We start from the raw sequence: 15,693 nt of genomic DNA, 5'->3' as shown, positions 1-15,693 counted from the left end.
TCCGTAAAAAGCAATAAATGCATTAATGACTTTGTTTATTTTGTCTGTAGCCAGAATATGATGTGCTTTTTCCCCACCAAATTTTTTCTGTCGACTTAATAATCATCATTTGAATTTCAAGAGCATATATAATGACTTCATGTTTATAGGCTATTTACCTTACGCAACAGATTCATAACTGGGCACACCTTCTTTGTAGTTTTGATTCTTACATAAACATAAATGCCATGTCAGATGCAGCTTCTGTTCCACCTTTGCAGTGTAAAAATGTCTTTAGTTGATGGTTGAAAAAAAATGTAATTGGTAACAGTCTGTAGAATTGTGATTGATTAAAGTAACTGGTTAAATTTAGGTATTTGAACAACACAGATACGCAGATTTAAGTAGATTTTAATAAGGTAATTATTATAGGTATAGATAGGTATTATAGGTATATTATAGGTAATTAAGGTAACTGTCCGCCCCCCACCCCCCCTTTGAAAACCACTGTTCTAAATGACAATATAAGAATATATAACTCAAAATGAAAAAATAAAAAAATAATTTTCTCACAATTCATCCTATATGTGTTTAATGAGGTTCAAGTCTTGGTTTTGTACATGCAATCAAACTCATCCTTTATGTATGTCCAAGCCATAGAATTTTTTTTTTATCCCCTCATGTATGACCATCACGTATTTATGATTGACAGCTCCAATTAGATCTACCTAGAAATTGAAAATTAAGAAACAAAGCCACTGTGCTTGTGTGTGGCATATATAGGATGAATTATAATAGGAGAAGAAAAACAGAAAGAGACAAAACTAATACAATCTGTAATATTTTGCCAGTCTCTCCCAGGGATATCATACAGTAATCTTTTTTTTTTTTTATCTCTGTGGTCTTGCACTTAAGGGGATTCATTTGGTCTCTCTGCCTCTTTCTCTGTCTACCTCAGTCAGTCTCTCTCATTATACTGAATGGCACACTGTTCATCACCCCGACACTAATTTATTACAAAACCTTGAGGGAGGAGAGATAATCAAAGATATGGGTTTTGTAGGGATTGCTGCTTCTATCAAGTGAATGTAGCTCATGTGTTCGGGATGAAAGTTAGTTGCCGTGCATTCAGCAGAGACCACAGAAGTGATTTGTGGGAACTGCTTCAGTTTTATGCACACTGACTACTAAGCATGTATGCTGAATCCTCGCGCAGAAAAGAGTGGACTTGTCCAGGTAAATAATGTCTGGCCTTTTGATGTCTAAACTCTTTTCAGTGGATGTGAAAAACACTTTCTCACTGCAGCAGAAAACAAGGTTGGATGTTTGATTGAATCTGGGCTGATGCCAGACAGGTTGTTTGTACAATTTTGGTTTGTCCTGCTTTCCCTTTCTGTTTGTTTGCAATTGCAAATGTATTTTTTTCCCATCACTCTGCCACATTTCCTCTATTTAACCTTGACAATAGGATTGCCGCAGTCGCAAACATTTAGCTTGACAATTGCGATGAATGAATAGTTATTTAATCTTACATCGTCGCTGTCAGATGGAAACCTCGCATGTCCAAAACCGCTACTGTATTTAAAAATAACTTCAATTAAATTAAGCACTGTCTTGTCAAAGTTGATATTCTGGCTTCATACATGGTCAGACAACTTGCATGTGTCATTGTATTATCATCATTTAATCAAAATCAAGCAGTTTTTGACCAGCAAATATCAGACATGCGTTTTCCCATCATTAGAACGGCCGCATCTGAGGCAGTAAGTGCATCGCATTACGTTTTCATCAACTTACAGGTTATAAAGATTATTGTAGCTAATGTGGGTGCTCCATTTTTTCTGTTTTTTTTTCATTTGGCCAAAATCTAAAGTTATAAAAGATGAAGTGCTTCACACAGGTTATATAGAACAGTATTGACTGTGACTATGACAAATGTTAGACAAAAACACTCTTCTCTGTTCCTCAGATACATAAAACATCAGCCTTTATATTGTGTTTATCTAGAGTAAATAAAATGCTGTACTTACTCAAAAAGACAGTTATTTATTTTTAAGCAGAGATGCTCCAAAATGTGTGCGGCACTTCATTTATGATAGAGGTGGGTGGAGTTATGAGGTTTGACTGACAGTTTGAGGAGCCAATGGAGTAACGAGGTTTAGTCACAAGCTCTTTTTAATACTTTCATTGGTTAAATATTTGCAAAACCCACAGACAGACGTAAAGGCTGAGCAAAATGATTTAAGACATTTTTTTTAGACCATTCCCAAAGTGACTATACATTCTACACAGCTTTTCAGGTACCTTTGTAGTTGATCTTGAAGCCTATAGATCCCACGCTTTCATCAGACTGGAGGTGAAGCCACATCTGATGGGTCATGCTAACAATGAGGTCGGGAACAAAGCTGCCTGTCAGACTGAGGAGAAGAGAGAGATTAGACACAAATAAACAAATCAGAAGCACATCGCACTGAGTGTACACTACCAGACAAAAGGTTGAGCACACCTGCGCATTCTTTATTGCTATTTTGCATAATTTAGAATAACAACACGTCCTGTCCAGGTGCGATGCGTATAAGATTACAGCAACAAGCAATTTGTCTGTCTACACCAGATGTGACACGACTACGAGACATGACAAAATCAATCAAAAATCACAGCCAATCAGAAGTTTGTGGGCGGAAAGTTTGTGGGCGGAAACTAATGAAAAAAAATCATTAGTTAAGCATTAGTAAACAGTTAATTCATCATTTATAAAGCATTCATAGACATTAATAAGCAGTTTATAAATACAGCTATAAATGCTTTATTCTTGATTTATAAGCATATCTATAATGTGTTTAATAATTGTTAAATCTCCTTTGTAAATGCATAACTAGTCCTCACTTTAGATGAGCTCACAAAAATAGTTAACTGACCACTACTAAATCCTTTACTACCTGAATTAATCATGAATTACAGTAGAAATACATGTTAATAAACCATTTATTAACACACTAAGTAACTATTACTATATGTCTGAATAATAAGATGTATGAAGGTACATTTAAATAGTTTATTAATCATTTACTTACACTTTCTAAGTGATCTTATGAACCACTACGAACCTTAAAGTATGAAAATACAATTATTAAACACATGCTTTTAAATCAAGAATAAAGCATTTATAGCTGTATTTATAAACTGCTTATTAATGTCTATTAATGTCTATTAATGCTTTATAAATGATGAATTAACTGTTTACTAATGCTTAACTAATGATTCATAGCATGCAGTTATAAAGTGTTACCCAATTCTTTTATTGCGTGTCATCTGGTTAGGACCATATATAAAGTTGTCAAAACTAAGAATTAGTTTCACTATTATTTATAGTAATGTATAACAATATTTTCTTTCATGACAAATTGTTGGATTAGTTTTATGATCTCTTTATAAACTTTTTGAAGCGTCAAAGTGGTAGTTGCGTAGCTGTCAATGGAGGGACAGAACTCTCAGATTTCATCAAAAATATCTTCATTTGTGTTCCAAAGATGAACGAAAGTCTTACGAGTCTGGGTGAAAAATTAATGACAGAATTTTCATTTTTGAATTTTGAATTTGAATTTATTGTTAAGAGGAAAACCCCTTGAGATGTGACATCTCGTTTTCGAGGGGACCTCAGGAAAACATACTTCACATACATACATACATACATACTAACAAAACAAAGACAAATGCTCTCCATCACACCAAAACCACCCATATCTTCCCAAATCCAACCATTAGATTTTATGAGAACTATCCCTTTAAGACAACTTGAATATGACAAAGGAGGAAAACAAACATTTGATTGGTTTCTGAAGACGTAACATGATTATTTACACTAGTAGGATATTCAAAATTCATTTTAGTTCTTTGTATATCATTACCATCAAGCAACCACTGCCCAGAGGATTGAGACTGGCTGAGAGGAATATTGATTCAGGAACAGAATGTCCTACCTGTGTAAATTATGCATCAGCTTATACCGTCACAGACTGTGGATAAGAAACTCACACTTGCAAGATGGTTTTCGGGTCTCCTACTTCCCCTCCGTCACCGATGGTCAGTGTGTCATAGCCCAGTTCTAGGTCAAACTCCTCAAAGTTAATCTGAATCACCTGTCGGCAGAAATGAGGCATAGTGCTTAGTGATGTGTCAAATGAACTGAATTAAACTTTATGGCTCTTGCATAATTGAATCCTGTCAGCTGACTGAAACTCAGAGAGAAGACTGACAAAACTTGCTTTACTGAATTTCGTGGAGAATAAAGACATTTCACCATTAGCATACGGTCAGAGTTTCCAGAAAACCTTCGCTCAAGCCTCTACTGAACAAACATAATATGTGTTTTTATATACACTAAAAGCACCAGTTGTTATTTTCTATAGTGCTCAAGAGAAGAATGTAGGCTAATCATAACACAACTAGTCAAGGTTATTATTATCAGGGCCGTTTCTAGGCATAGGCAACCTAGGCGGTCGCCTAGTAACATGAAGCTGAAACAAAACATCTAGCGTTATATTTTGCCAACAAACTAAAATGGCAAATAAAACAGCACAAAACAGCCTTTATAAAACAGCACAAGATTTTAATTAAGTATCCTATATAGACATTCTGTTTGTGCTGTGTGATTTAAAGAGAAGTGCGCACTTTGCTCACGCGATCAGCATGGTGATCTGGTGTTTTCTCCACAATACAAGCTCAAGGGTTTATTTCTTGCAAGTGAAGAAATTAGGACAAAAGTATTGTAATTTTCCTATACTATTGTATAATGTGAAATATACTTTTGAAATATTCATTTTCATTTCTACAGTACATTTATAGGCTATATGGATTTTACATCGTAGGAATACTTATATACATCACAAACACCAGTGATAATGTAATGTAGACTGAGACTCTATGTCATAACTAAAAAGATGTTTGAGCCCTTTTTAATGTCCAGGTACAAGTCAATGTTTTTTCTTTGTTCAATGTGCACAGTTCATGGGTTGAAGCCGGTTGAAGGTCTTAATTTTGAGCTCTCAAAGTGCACCAGATTGATGCATTTAACCTCAAAATGTACAAAAATAGGAATAGGAATCTCGCCTAGGATGCCAAAAAGGCTAGAAACTAGAAACGGCCCTAATCATAGGCCTTCTATGCTCTCAGCAATTACTGACATTCGCTATGTTTCCATCACCCTGTTTTCATTTTAACCCTCTGGGGACCAAAAACGCGCCCGCGCGTCAAAAACATCAAAAAGTAATCTGATTATGTAATGTGCGTTATTGTAATGCGTTTTTTTACTCATAACATCAAAAAGTAATCTGATTACGTAATGCATGTTACTTGTAATGCGTTTCTTTACTCGTTACATCAAAAAGTAATCTGATTAGGTAATGCACATTACTTGTAGTTAATTACTTGTTAGATCAAAAAGTATTCTGATTAGGTAATGCAAGTTACTTGTAACACATTACTTTACTTGTAACATCAAAAAAGTAATCTGAATGGGTTATGCATGTTACTTGTAATGCGTTACCCCCAACACTGATCATTTCAGATGAGATTGAAAAAACGTATCGCTAGGTTTTCTCAGAGGAGGGCTATGATAGAAATGTGCATGTCCATCTTGAACATAATCAGAATTATCAGCTAATAAGGGTAAATCTCTCAAGTGGACATCTGAAGATCTCTTTGAAAAATTTGTGAAAAAATAAAATAAAAATCAATTCTTGTTTTTCATGCCCTAAGAGCAATAAAAACACATAGGAAAAAAAATCCTGACTGAGGTTATCATAATTCATGCATGAAAGGGTTAAAGTGGGAGATGGAAACGCATTTGCCGAATAAATTCTGACGAAGCGCACATGAAACCCACGTGACTGATAGGCTGTTTCCTCAGGATGGGAATTCCGGCTTTTTTAGGGAACTGAGCCGGATCATTTGGCCCAGCTCAGTAATAAGAGTATACTTTTGAGTGTTGCTTGTTTTCTGACCCAATATTAATATGATCTTTTTGCCACACTGCTCGACCACACGCACTCCATGCAGTGACTGAATATTATGTTAATGTGTATAGCCTGTATGTATACGCACATACATACACATCAAAATAACATTGTCACCACATGCTAGTGACACCAGCTAGTGACCATTTGACATGTGGCTGAGCAGTGAAGCGAAAGGATAATCATATTATTCTGTCTTGTATTAATATACAAAAAGGGAAAACGGCTCTCAGACGGGAGCCGACTCTCACCGTTCACTTAAAGGAGTCGGCTCAAAAAGTCGAGCGACACATCACGACTGTTAACGCTGATGGGGGTTTCATTTACTGTTGGTTACTAGGTTACCAAACCACCTGATGGAAACGCACCTAATTTGCTTTTTTTGCTGTTGTTGCAAACTTGGAAAATATTCGCTTCACATTTGGATGGAAACCCAGCTGGTTTTTACATTTATTGCCCGCCTTTTTTACTTTCTCAGTCCTGTGGGAAACTGATGCTTATGAAAAAAAAAAAAAAATCCATATGTAAAAGTCAGACTAATTATACCCATTACACAATCACAGCACAATCAACTGATTCATTCAAAATGTAGTTATTTCAAAGACTAGACCATCTCTTGGATAACTGGGAGTTCGGAAAGGGGGATTGAGGCTTTAACAGGGAAACAGGGATTAGAGGTGTGGAAAGAGCCACAGGCATTTGGAGAGGCCTGAACTTTATTATCAATCAGCCCATTGACAGCTACTGGGTGGAATTAGTTGCCATGGCGATGGGCTTTAGCAGGTATGGATGTATGAGAGCTATTTAGGAGTGATGATTGATGCTCAGACGGCATCTCGGCACAGATAATACAGTTGTTTTTTCCATGTAACTGAATACAAAATACTCCAGAGTCCCTGTCTCACTAAAGGTCACCACATAACAAATTCAGCTCTGGCACGGCAGAGATGCGGGATTGAGCAGTTGGGAATGAGACGTCATTGAGGCTGATCTTGGATCCGTCTCTTCTCTGGATTTGTAATATTAAAATAATCCGTAAATCTGATCTCAGATCAGGCCCACAAGGTATTCAGCGACTTGCTCTGTCTGCCTGCGGTTGTCATGGCGATTGGAGTCGTAAGCTAATGCTTTTGTTGGAGGGTGAGGTGCTGAGTGAGTATTGAATTGCAAAGAAATAAGGTAATAGAGCAGAATTATGCCTTTACAATGGAGCAGAGAGGCCAGTGAAAATGCTTTTAACGATATACAGACAGGTCTATTTCATTAAAAATGAAAATGCATCATTGTGACGGGTGTTCAGACCAGAATCAATGTTCGGAAAATAAATCTGTTTTGGCCTGATGCAATTCAAACAAGTGTAAGAAAAAGAAGCCCAGACATCACCGAACACCGAACCGATATATCAACACAAGCACACATGCATTTACACACTAAAATGGGCATTCAATTAAAAACAGTATAAATAAATAATATAATATAACAGTCTATGCAGTTTGTATGTTTTCTGGGAACTGGACCCACGACCCATTGTTAAATAATAACTTAACATGACAGGACATAACAACTTAATATTAGTATATTAGAATGATTTAATCAGCATATTAGAAACATAACATAACAGCACAGCATAACATAACATAACATAATGTAACGTAACGTAACATATAACATGATATGACCGACACGACACGACACGACACAACATAACATAACAACATAACATAGCAACAACAGATAAGATAAGATAAGATAAGATAAGATAACATAACATAACATAACATAACATAACAACCTAACATAACACAACACAACACAACACAACATAGCAACAACAGATATGATAAGATAAGATAAGATAAGATAAGATAAGATAACATAACATAACATAACATAACATAACATAACATAACAACCTAACATAACACAACACAACACAACACAACACAACATAGCAACAACAGATATGATAAGATAAGATAAGATAAGATAAGATAAGATAACATAACATAACATAACAACCTAACATAACATAACATAACATAACAACCTAACATAACATAACATAACATAACAACCTAACATAACATAACATAACATAACATAACATAGCATAACATAACAACACAACACAACACAACACAACACAACACAACACAACACAACACAACACAACACACCACAACACAAGATAAGATAAGAAAAGATAAGATAACACAACACAACACAACACAACACAACACAACACAACACAACACAACACAACACAACACAACACAACACAACAACATAGCAACAACAGATAAGATAAGATAAGATAACATAACAAACACACAACACAACACAACACAACACAACACAACACAACACAACATAGCAACAACAGATAAGATAAGATAACACAACACAACACAACACAACACAACACAACACAACACAACACAACACAACACAACACAACAACAGATAAGATAAGATAAGATAAGATAAGATAAGATAAGATAAGATAAGATAAGATAAGATAACATAACATAACATAACATAACATAACATAACATAACTTTTTAACATTTATAATAAGTATCGACTTGGAACTGAAGTACTGGTACTTATATCAACCCTATACAGTAGTTGTTTATAATCTTTTCAATCATGCCTTTTATCTTTGTCAATAATGGGATTCCCAGAGGCTTGTTTTCAGGATGTATTCTTTCCACACCTTACATCAGGGGCTTTAAAACTTTTACTAATAGCTTTTCACTATCAGCGAAGAAAGGAAAATGTTTGATTCTTCATGGCGTATTATTACTGTCCTTCAGGGAGCCAGAACCAAAGCAGACACATTTTGATGTTTTGAAGAGAAACTGAAAATGTAATCTGGGATTTTAAGGCCCCTGTTGTCACCGCCTGCGATCATGTAAATATTCAAAAACCATAATTTTTTTATCGAATAGGTCAGCCAATGTTTCATTTGCTGCTTTTAATACAGGCTAATGGAATAAAGAAGTCAGTTCAGTTCATGGTTTTTGATTTTGAAGTACATTTACTTGCAAATGTCTTTTATTTGACCAAACTGCATTACCTGTCACTTTGAGACTGTGACGGTTGTTCATCAGTTCTGTCGTTTGACATGGTCCTGATTTGACAGATCGCGTGTGCTGAAGGGCTGACATGATATTACTGAAATACTGCTCCAGGTAAAACTACTGAAATAGTCTCATTTGAGTGACATGATTGGAAATTCAGTGAACAGTGATGGTAATAACAAATTCTTCATATTTATAAAAAGCTTTTAGGACAAAAAAAAACAAAAAAACAAACAAACACAGTGTTGAACTAAAGCAATAAGCAGATGACAGTGATTTGCAGTTTTACTGAATTTACATTTTAGGGGTGTTTTTAAGAATGACAAACACAGATTCAAAATCATTTTAACATAACCTCAAGTGGCTTATTGCATTTAATAAATTGCAGTAACAGCAATATGATTAAAGTACGTTCATATACATATATATATATATATATATATATACACTGTCAAAAAAGAAATAAAATAATAATAATAATATATATTTTATATATTATTATATTATAATATAATATAATATATATATATATATATATATATTTTTTTTTTTACAGTTCTGCCATGCATTGACCTGAACAATTAGAGTTTGAAGTATAACACTCAACGTTTTGCTTTCAGCAAACTTGTAATTTTCTGAGCAGCGGCCATATGATGGCTTGTGCTCTCATTCTTGCTCTGAAACTGCCTCTGTGAAATGCTTGGGTGAGACTGTACTGGCAAGTAAATCCCAGCAGGATTGTGTGACAGTTGAAGTAGCCTGGCTTAGAGAAACCAGAGATCCCATCTCTGTGAACTTAATCGGGGGAAATGACACTACGAACAGCACTATGGGAGCTTGACATCCTGGCAGCTTGTTTTCTGCTTTCACCTTGAGGAAGACCCTTGTGTGTGTGGGTATTGTTACATGTTTGTGTGTTTGGAATCCGTTCAGATCCGTTCTTTGTGCTTAGACTTGAATGTTGAACCAAAAATATTAGGCATGCACCGAAAATGGCATTTTCTGTTTATGGCCAAAAGAGAAAAAAAAAGGCAGAAAATATATGATATTTATTATTATTTTATATATATTTTATGTCCAATTTTGGTGTTACTTTGAATATAAAAGTGTGGTTATTGTATTTTATTGGCTAGTATTTTTTTGAATTGAATTAAAAAGTCAAATATTAATAAAATGACACAAAAAAAATAATTAAAATGAGAAATAATAATTACATAAAAAGTCATTTTCGGATTCGTTTTTCGGCCAAGTGCATGCAGAATTTTCACTTTTCACTTCCACTTTTACGAATCACTAACGCTTTTCACGCATCACACTTTTTTTTGCCACTGCACGGTTCAAAAGTTTGTGGTCGGTAAGATTTCACCAAAGCTGCATTTATTTGATCAAAGATAAAGTTTTTTTTTTAAAAAGTGCTATTGTGAAATTATTACAAATTAAAATTACAGGAATACATTTTATTTTGAAATATATTAAAAAAGAAAACAAAGGTGAAACAAAGCCAGCACTCTATTCTTCAGTGTCACATGATCCTTCAGAAGTCATTGTAATATGCTGATGTTATGTTATGTTATGTTATGTTTTGTTGTTACGTTACGTTACGTTACGTTATGTTGTTACGTTACATTATGTTACATTACATTACGTTATGTCATGTTGTTACGTTACGTTGTTATGTTGTTACGTTACGTTATGTTGTTACGTTACATTATGTTACATTACATTACGTTATGTCATGTTGTTACGTTACGTTGTTATGTTGTTACGTTACGTTATGTTGTTACGCTATGTTACGTTATGTTATGTTGTTACGTTATGTTGTTATGTTATGTTATATGTTATGTTATGTTTTGTTGTTACGCTACGTTGCGTTACATTACATTACATTACGTTATGTTGTTGCGTTACGTTATGTTGTTACGTTGTTACGTTATGTTGTGTTATGTTATGTTATATGTTATGTTTTGTTGTTATGTTACGGTATGTTATGTTGTTACATTACGTTATGTTACATTACATTATGTTATGTTGTTACGTTACGTTGTTATGTTGTTACGTTACGTTATGTTGTTGTTACGTTATGTTATGTTGTTACGTTATGTTGTGTTATGTTATGTTATATGTTATGTTGTTACGTTATGTTACGTTATGTTATGTTACGTTGAGCATTGTAGCCAATCACAGACATGTTTGCTGAGCGCAATGGCCATTCAGATAAGTTGTCAGATATCAAAGTCATTATTTGATATTAGCTGCTCCTACTCTGATATAAAATGTTTGTTTTTTTCTACCAAAAAAATGAATAAATAAATCAAATGGAAGACAAGAAACGAAAAGAAAAGACGACTTGAAGTGAACAGTCTGAGCATGGATGAGGGGACATATGTTTCTCTGCCTGTCATGATCTGACCTTTGATGCTCCCTCTGAGGTTAATGCCCAATCTGGGCATCAATCTCCAACAAAAGACCAATGGGGCGACAGCATTTCAGTTTATGCTTGATAAATCAGGTCATGCTCCATTCAGGATGGACAACTGAACTCTGAAAAACAACCATCTACAAATGGACAAAGCCGTGTTTACTGCAGACGTCTCCTTTTGAAACCAGAGGACGCAACTCAACAGCTGTAAATGTGAATGAGGATGGACACAATTTGGGCCTCATTCATGAAACATCAACCAATTTATGTGTGAATCGCACATAATACCATTTCTTCATAATTTGTCCCTTTGAATTCAATGCATGTACTGTATTTATCAACAAATTACACAGAAATTCGTTCTGTTTTTGACTAAGGCCAAATGTGCGCCTGATGCATTGGCCTTGATTCTATATGCACGGCGAGCTCTGAGCTAAGCGGAGTTAACAAATCCCTTGGTAAACCAGTGATCCGTTTATTATTTTCGTTATCTCCATTTGAACAAAAAGCAAACAACAAAAAGAAACCAAACTAACATTGTCTCCTACATTCCCACAATCCAAAAGTGCCACAATGGACTCTAAATTGAATTAAGCCCCGACACCATTCAAGTCACTCTCGCCAAGGTTAAAGCACAGAGTGCAATATAAATAAATTGCCACCCTAAAATAGTTTGCCAAAAATAAGTGAGCAAATGGCTGTAAGAGACAATTAGCAATTGTTCACTTGTAACAGGGTGTACGCTGGTATACATTTAAACAAATAACGCACCGTTGTGCTGCAAATGCATTTCTGTTCTGTAGATGAATGAATTTGCCACATGCTTTTCCTGTAATTAAGTGAAACCCACAAATCAATTGTACTTTCTGAAAAACGTTTTAAAATTAGTACAAAACTATAATTCCAAAAAATGGCAATTGCTTTTCTGAATAGGTAAAATGGGGGCTAGTACATTATTAGCACCATAATGGCTGAATATGGGTTCAAAAAGCACATAATTAAACAAAAAGCATGGGAAACCGGGGGTAGTCATCACACAGGTGGTCGGCCTAATGTCCACATCCCCATTTTACATGTTCAAAACATCAATTGCCATTTGTTGCAATCATAGCCTTGTATTTCGGTTTGGCAAAACAACAGTTTTTTATATTTGTAGGTTGCCTATTTTTTCTGTTTAATGAATTGTGTTTTATTTCATCTTACTGTTTAAATTGGCTAAAAAAGCCTATAATAGGCTATTTAACGGCAGGTTTCCTCATGTAGTGTGACAACATGCCCAAATAACACAATGGTGTGTTCAGTGAACTATGTTCTTTCCTGCACAATAATGGTGGAAATATTAACAATAAAAATCCCCAAAAAGTGTGACTTGCCACTGATACTGCCTGACTCATTGTTTTGGCCATTACAAAATAGAAATAAAAAAGGGGCTGGGGGGTAAGGAAAAAAGTTAGTTTTTTTCTTAGAGAAGATTCTACAAACTCTTTGATTTATTGAAAACAACACGCCAAAGCCAAGGCTGCGGGGAAACAACACAAGAGTCTCTATTCGAGCTGGCAGAGTTCCAGACCTTTTAAAGTGGTCCAATGCGGACTGACAAAAGTAGGAAAATAAAAAAAAAGCATCTCTATGGCCCACAAGGCTTTCATGCTACCCTCCATCCATCATATGATGGGAAAACGTCCAGACGATTTCATCACGGCCTTCTGAACATTTAAATGGTCTTGAGAAAGTTGGGTTGTATCGCAGCTTTCCAACTAAAACCTTGAGTGATTCGCCTGCAGAAGTTTGGGACAATGTATGAATGAACAGTCAAAGTAAGAGAGTGTTGGCATGATCAGGACTCTCTACTTTTAAAAAGTACTTAGATACTGTACAAAAGTTCTTTATAAACCTACGAGTAGGCAGATGAGGAGAAGGCCAAACATTATGAACTGAGAAAACGGTTTGTCCGTTTTAATTTATTGCCTGTGTGTATCATTCCACCACATCTCAGAGACCTTGACTTGAGGTTAGGAAAGAATTTCAGAGTTTTTGTTTGTTGCACTCAATAGATCTGCTATTTCAAGATGAATTGCAATGTTAGTGAGTCACATCACCTGAAATCAATTGCAAGGTCCCGCAATGACAATACAGATATGGCTGAAGTGAGAGAACCATTGAGAACCATTTAGAAAAAAGTGAGACCAATGAACTTTGACTCCTTTGAAAACACCTACAGTGTAGCCAGTGAATTCTGGTTCTTGAGCGGATGACTCTTATGATCTGGTTCTTTTAAGCGAATCAAAAAAAAAATACTGTGTAACTAGCGAAGCTAATAACTCTTACGAAACAGTCCGTTTTAGAGAATCAAAAGCATAAAGCTCAACCAGTGAAGTCCGATTCTCGAGGGAATGACTCTAACAAGTTCGTTTAAGTACATCAAGAGATCAAAACACGACTCTTCTGAGCTGGATCCTTTCAGTGAAAGTTCATTTCGTCATGTGTCTCATTTTGTGTGCTTTGCTTTCTATTTACTATTGCAATAATCCGCAATTCTACAAATTTACTCAAATATTTCTTTTTCAAACTCAAAAGAATAATTAATGGAGCCGGAATCGTTAAGACGAATCAGAACAACTTATTTCCTCACGATTCCATTGTCGGTTCTTCTCTGAATCCTCCGCCCTACACAACAGTAACATCTCTCTCTTTCTCTCTCGCACATTCACATATTTATACACTGATTATCTCACTACACACATTCACACATTGTAGCTCTTGTGGGGGTGATCTCAAAATGTTGGAATTAAACTGAAGTGTGGCTGTAAAACCCACAAGAGCAATAAAACAGACACTCTTCACCTTTATACACACATAACTAACAAAGCCCATCATGCAGTTCCCTATAAACGCGCAAGGGCTTTGTGGGGAAGAAGGGATGGATGGGGAGGTGTTTGTAGGGGGCAAGGCCACAATAACCTGCAAAAAAGGACAAGGGAGGAGGTCAGGAGCAATCGCACAGAAGGCCAGGAGAGACAGGGCAGTCAAATGATCAGACGCCCATGCACTCACTCTCTCTCTCTGATCCAGCGACAGCATCACCACAGGCCCTGTACAAGAAGCTGAGAAGAGTCACGGCAGAATACTAATGCCAACTTGTGGACCACAGTCAGGGCTCGACAGGGAGGACTGCCCGACAGCATGAACGACGCTTGGGACATACGAAAAAACGCATACGAAGGTTTCGGACTCAGTGTACAAGGACCTTAAGTGAAAATAGGGATAGATTCTATTTACACTCTGTAAAAATAGCAGTATTTTCTGCAGTAAATAGATGCTATTTATACTTATAAATAGTGGCAGATACTATTTGTACCCGAGTGTTGTTGTACATTAAACGATATGCAATAATAACATAGAGTGTCAATTATTATATTTATTCAAATGATCAAATGGATGGCGCCTTATTGGGACAATAAAGCCCTCCCAAACACACGTTATACACTTTATTTCCACTTTTCGAATATTTTCTTCATTTTTATTGAAACTAAATGCCTTTCTGATCTGATATGTGATGGGAAAAGGGAGTAGAGCGAGTCCGATTTGAACTCGGGTCGATTTGCGTCAAAACTTTCCGCCTTAGCATTACACTATTGCTACTGTTGACGTTCCAGCGACTTCTGTAATCTTGTCTGGCCCAACCAGACGTCAATGGGTGGAGTTAATGTAAATAGCCTCTGCCAACAAGGTGGGCTATTTTTTTCTTACTTTAAATATTCAAGCGCAAGAAGATGTGAAAGAGAACTCGATTCGGTACTTGTGCGCTGTGTGAGAAGTTTTGTGTGCGCAACACACATCCAGTTATTTTTCCAGAATCATGAAACAACATTGATCTTGTAACACCTAAATGTTATAGAATACAAAAGGCATTATGACATTATCAAACATACATTTTTGCTCTTACCTTGTTTAGATTGCTGGCTGTGATGATCCACACACACTGGGAGTTGCTCTCGTACTGAATGGGGAAGTTCGGTGACGTGAAAGTCCCTGACGGACCTTGAAGATTCGATCCACAAGTTTTCACTGTATGAAGGAAAAGAGAGAAAAATCAGGAATGTGCTGTTTCCCTTCAAAAGAATGTGAAAGTCTCAGCTAATTGGTTTGAGCAGTGGTCAGCCTTCACTTAATGTTTTCTACTATTGATTTGATAATT

At 35.8% G+C, this 15,693-nt stretch overlaps 1 protein-coding gene across 5 annotated transcripts in view; it reads right to left on the bottom strand.

Moving 5' to 3' along the window:
- Window positions 1–15,693, bottom strand: part of csmd3b (CUB and Sushi multiple domains 3b) — a 457,418-nt gene that overhangs the window by 188,188 nt on the left and 253,537 nt on the right. For all 5 annotated transcript variants that reach the window (XM_079879070.1, XM_079879071.1, XM_079879072.1 and 2 more), the window contains 3 exons: window positions 15,442–15,563; window positions 4,015–4,118; window positions 2,284–2,396 (listed from right to left, as the gene is read on the bottom strand). In XM_079879070.1, the coding sequence (XP_079735196.1) occupies window positions 2,284–2,396; window positions 4,015–4,118; window positions 15,442–15,563 (339 nt within the window). The remainder of the gene's footprint in view (window positions 1–2,283; window positions 2,397–4,014; window positions 4,119–15,441; window positions 15,564–15,693) is intronic.

The sequence above is a fragment of the Squalius cephalus genome (genome assembly GCF_949319135.1).
Source record: "Squalius cephalus genome assembly, chromosome: 8".
NCBI lineage: Eukaryota > Metazoa > Chordata > Actinopteri > Cypriniformes > Leuciscidae > Squalius > Squalius cephalus.
Note: the sequence above shows the minus strand (reverse complement) of the source record. Positions and strands in the feature narration are given on the sequence as shown.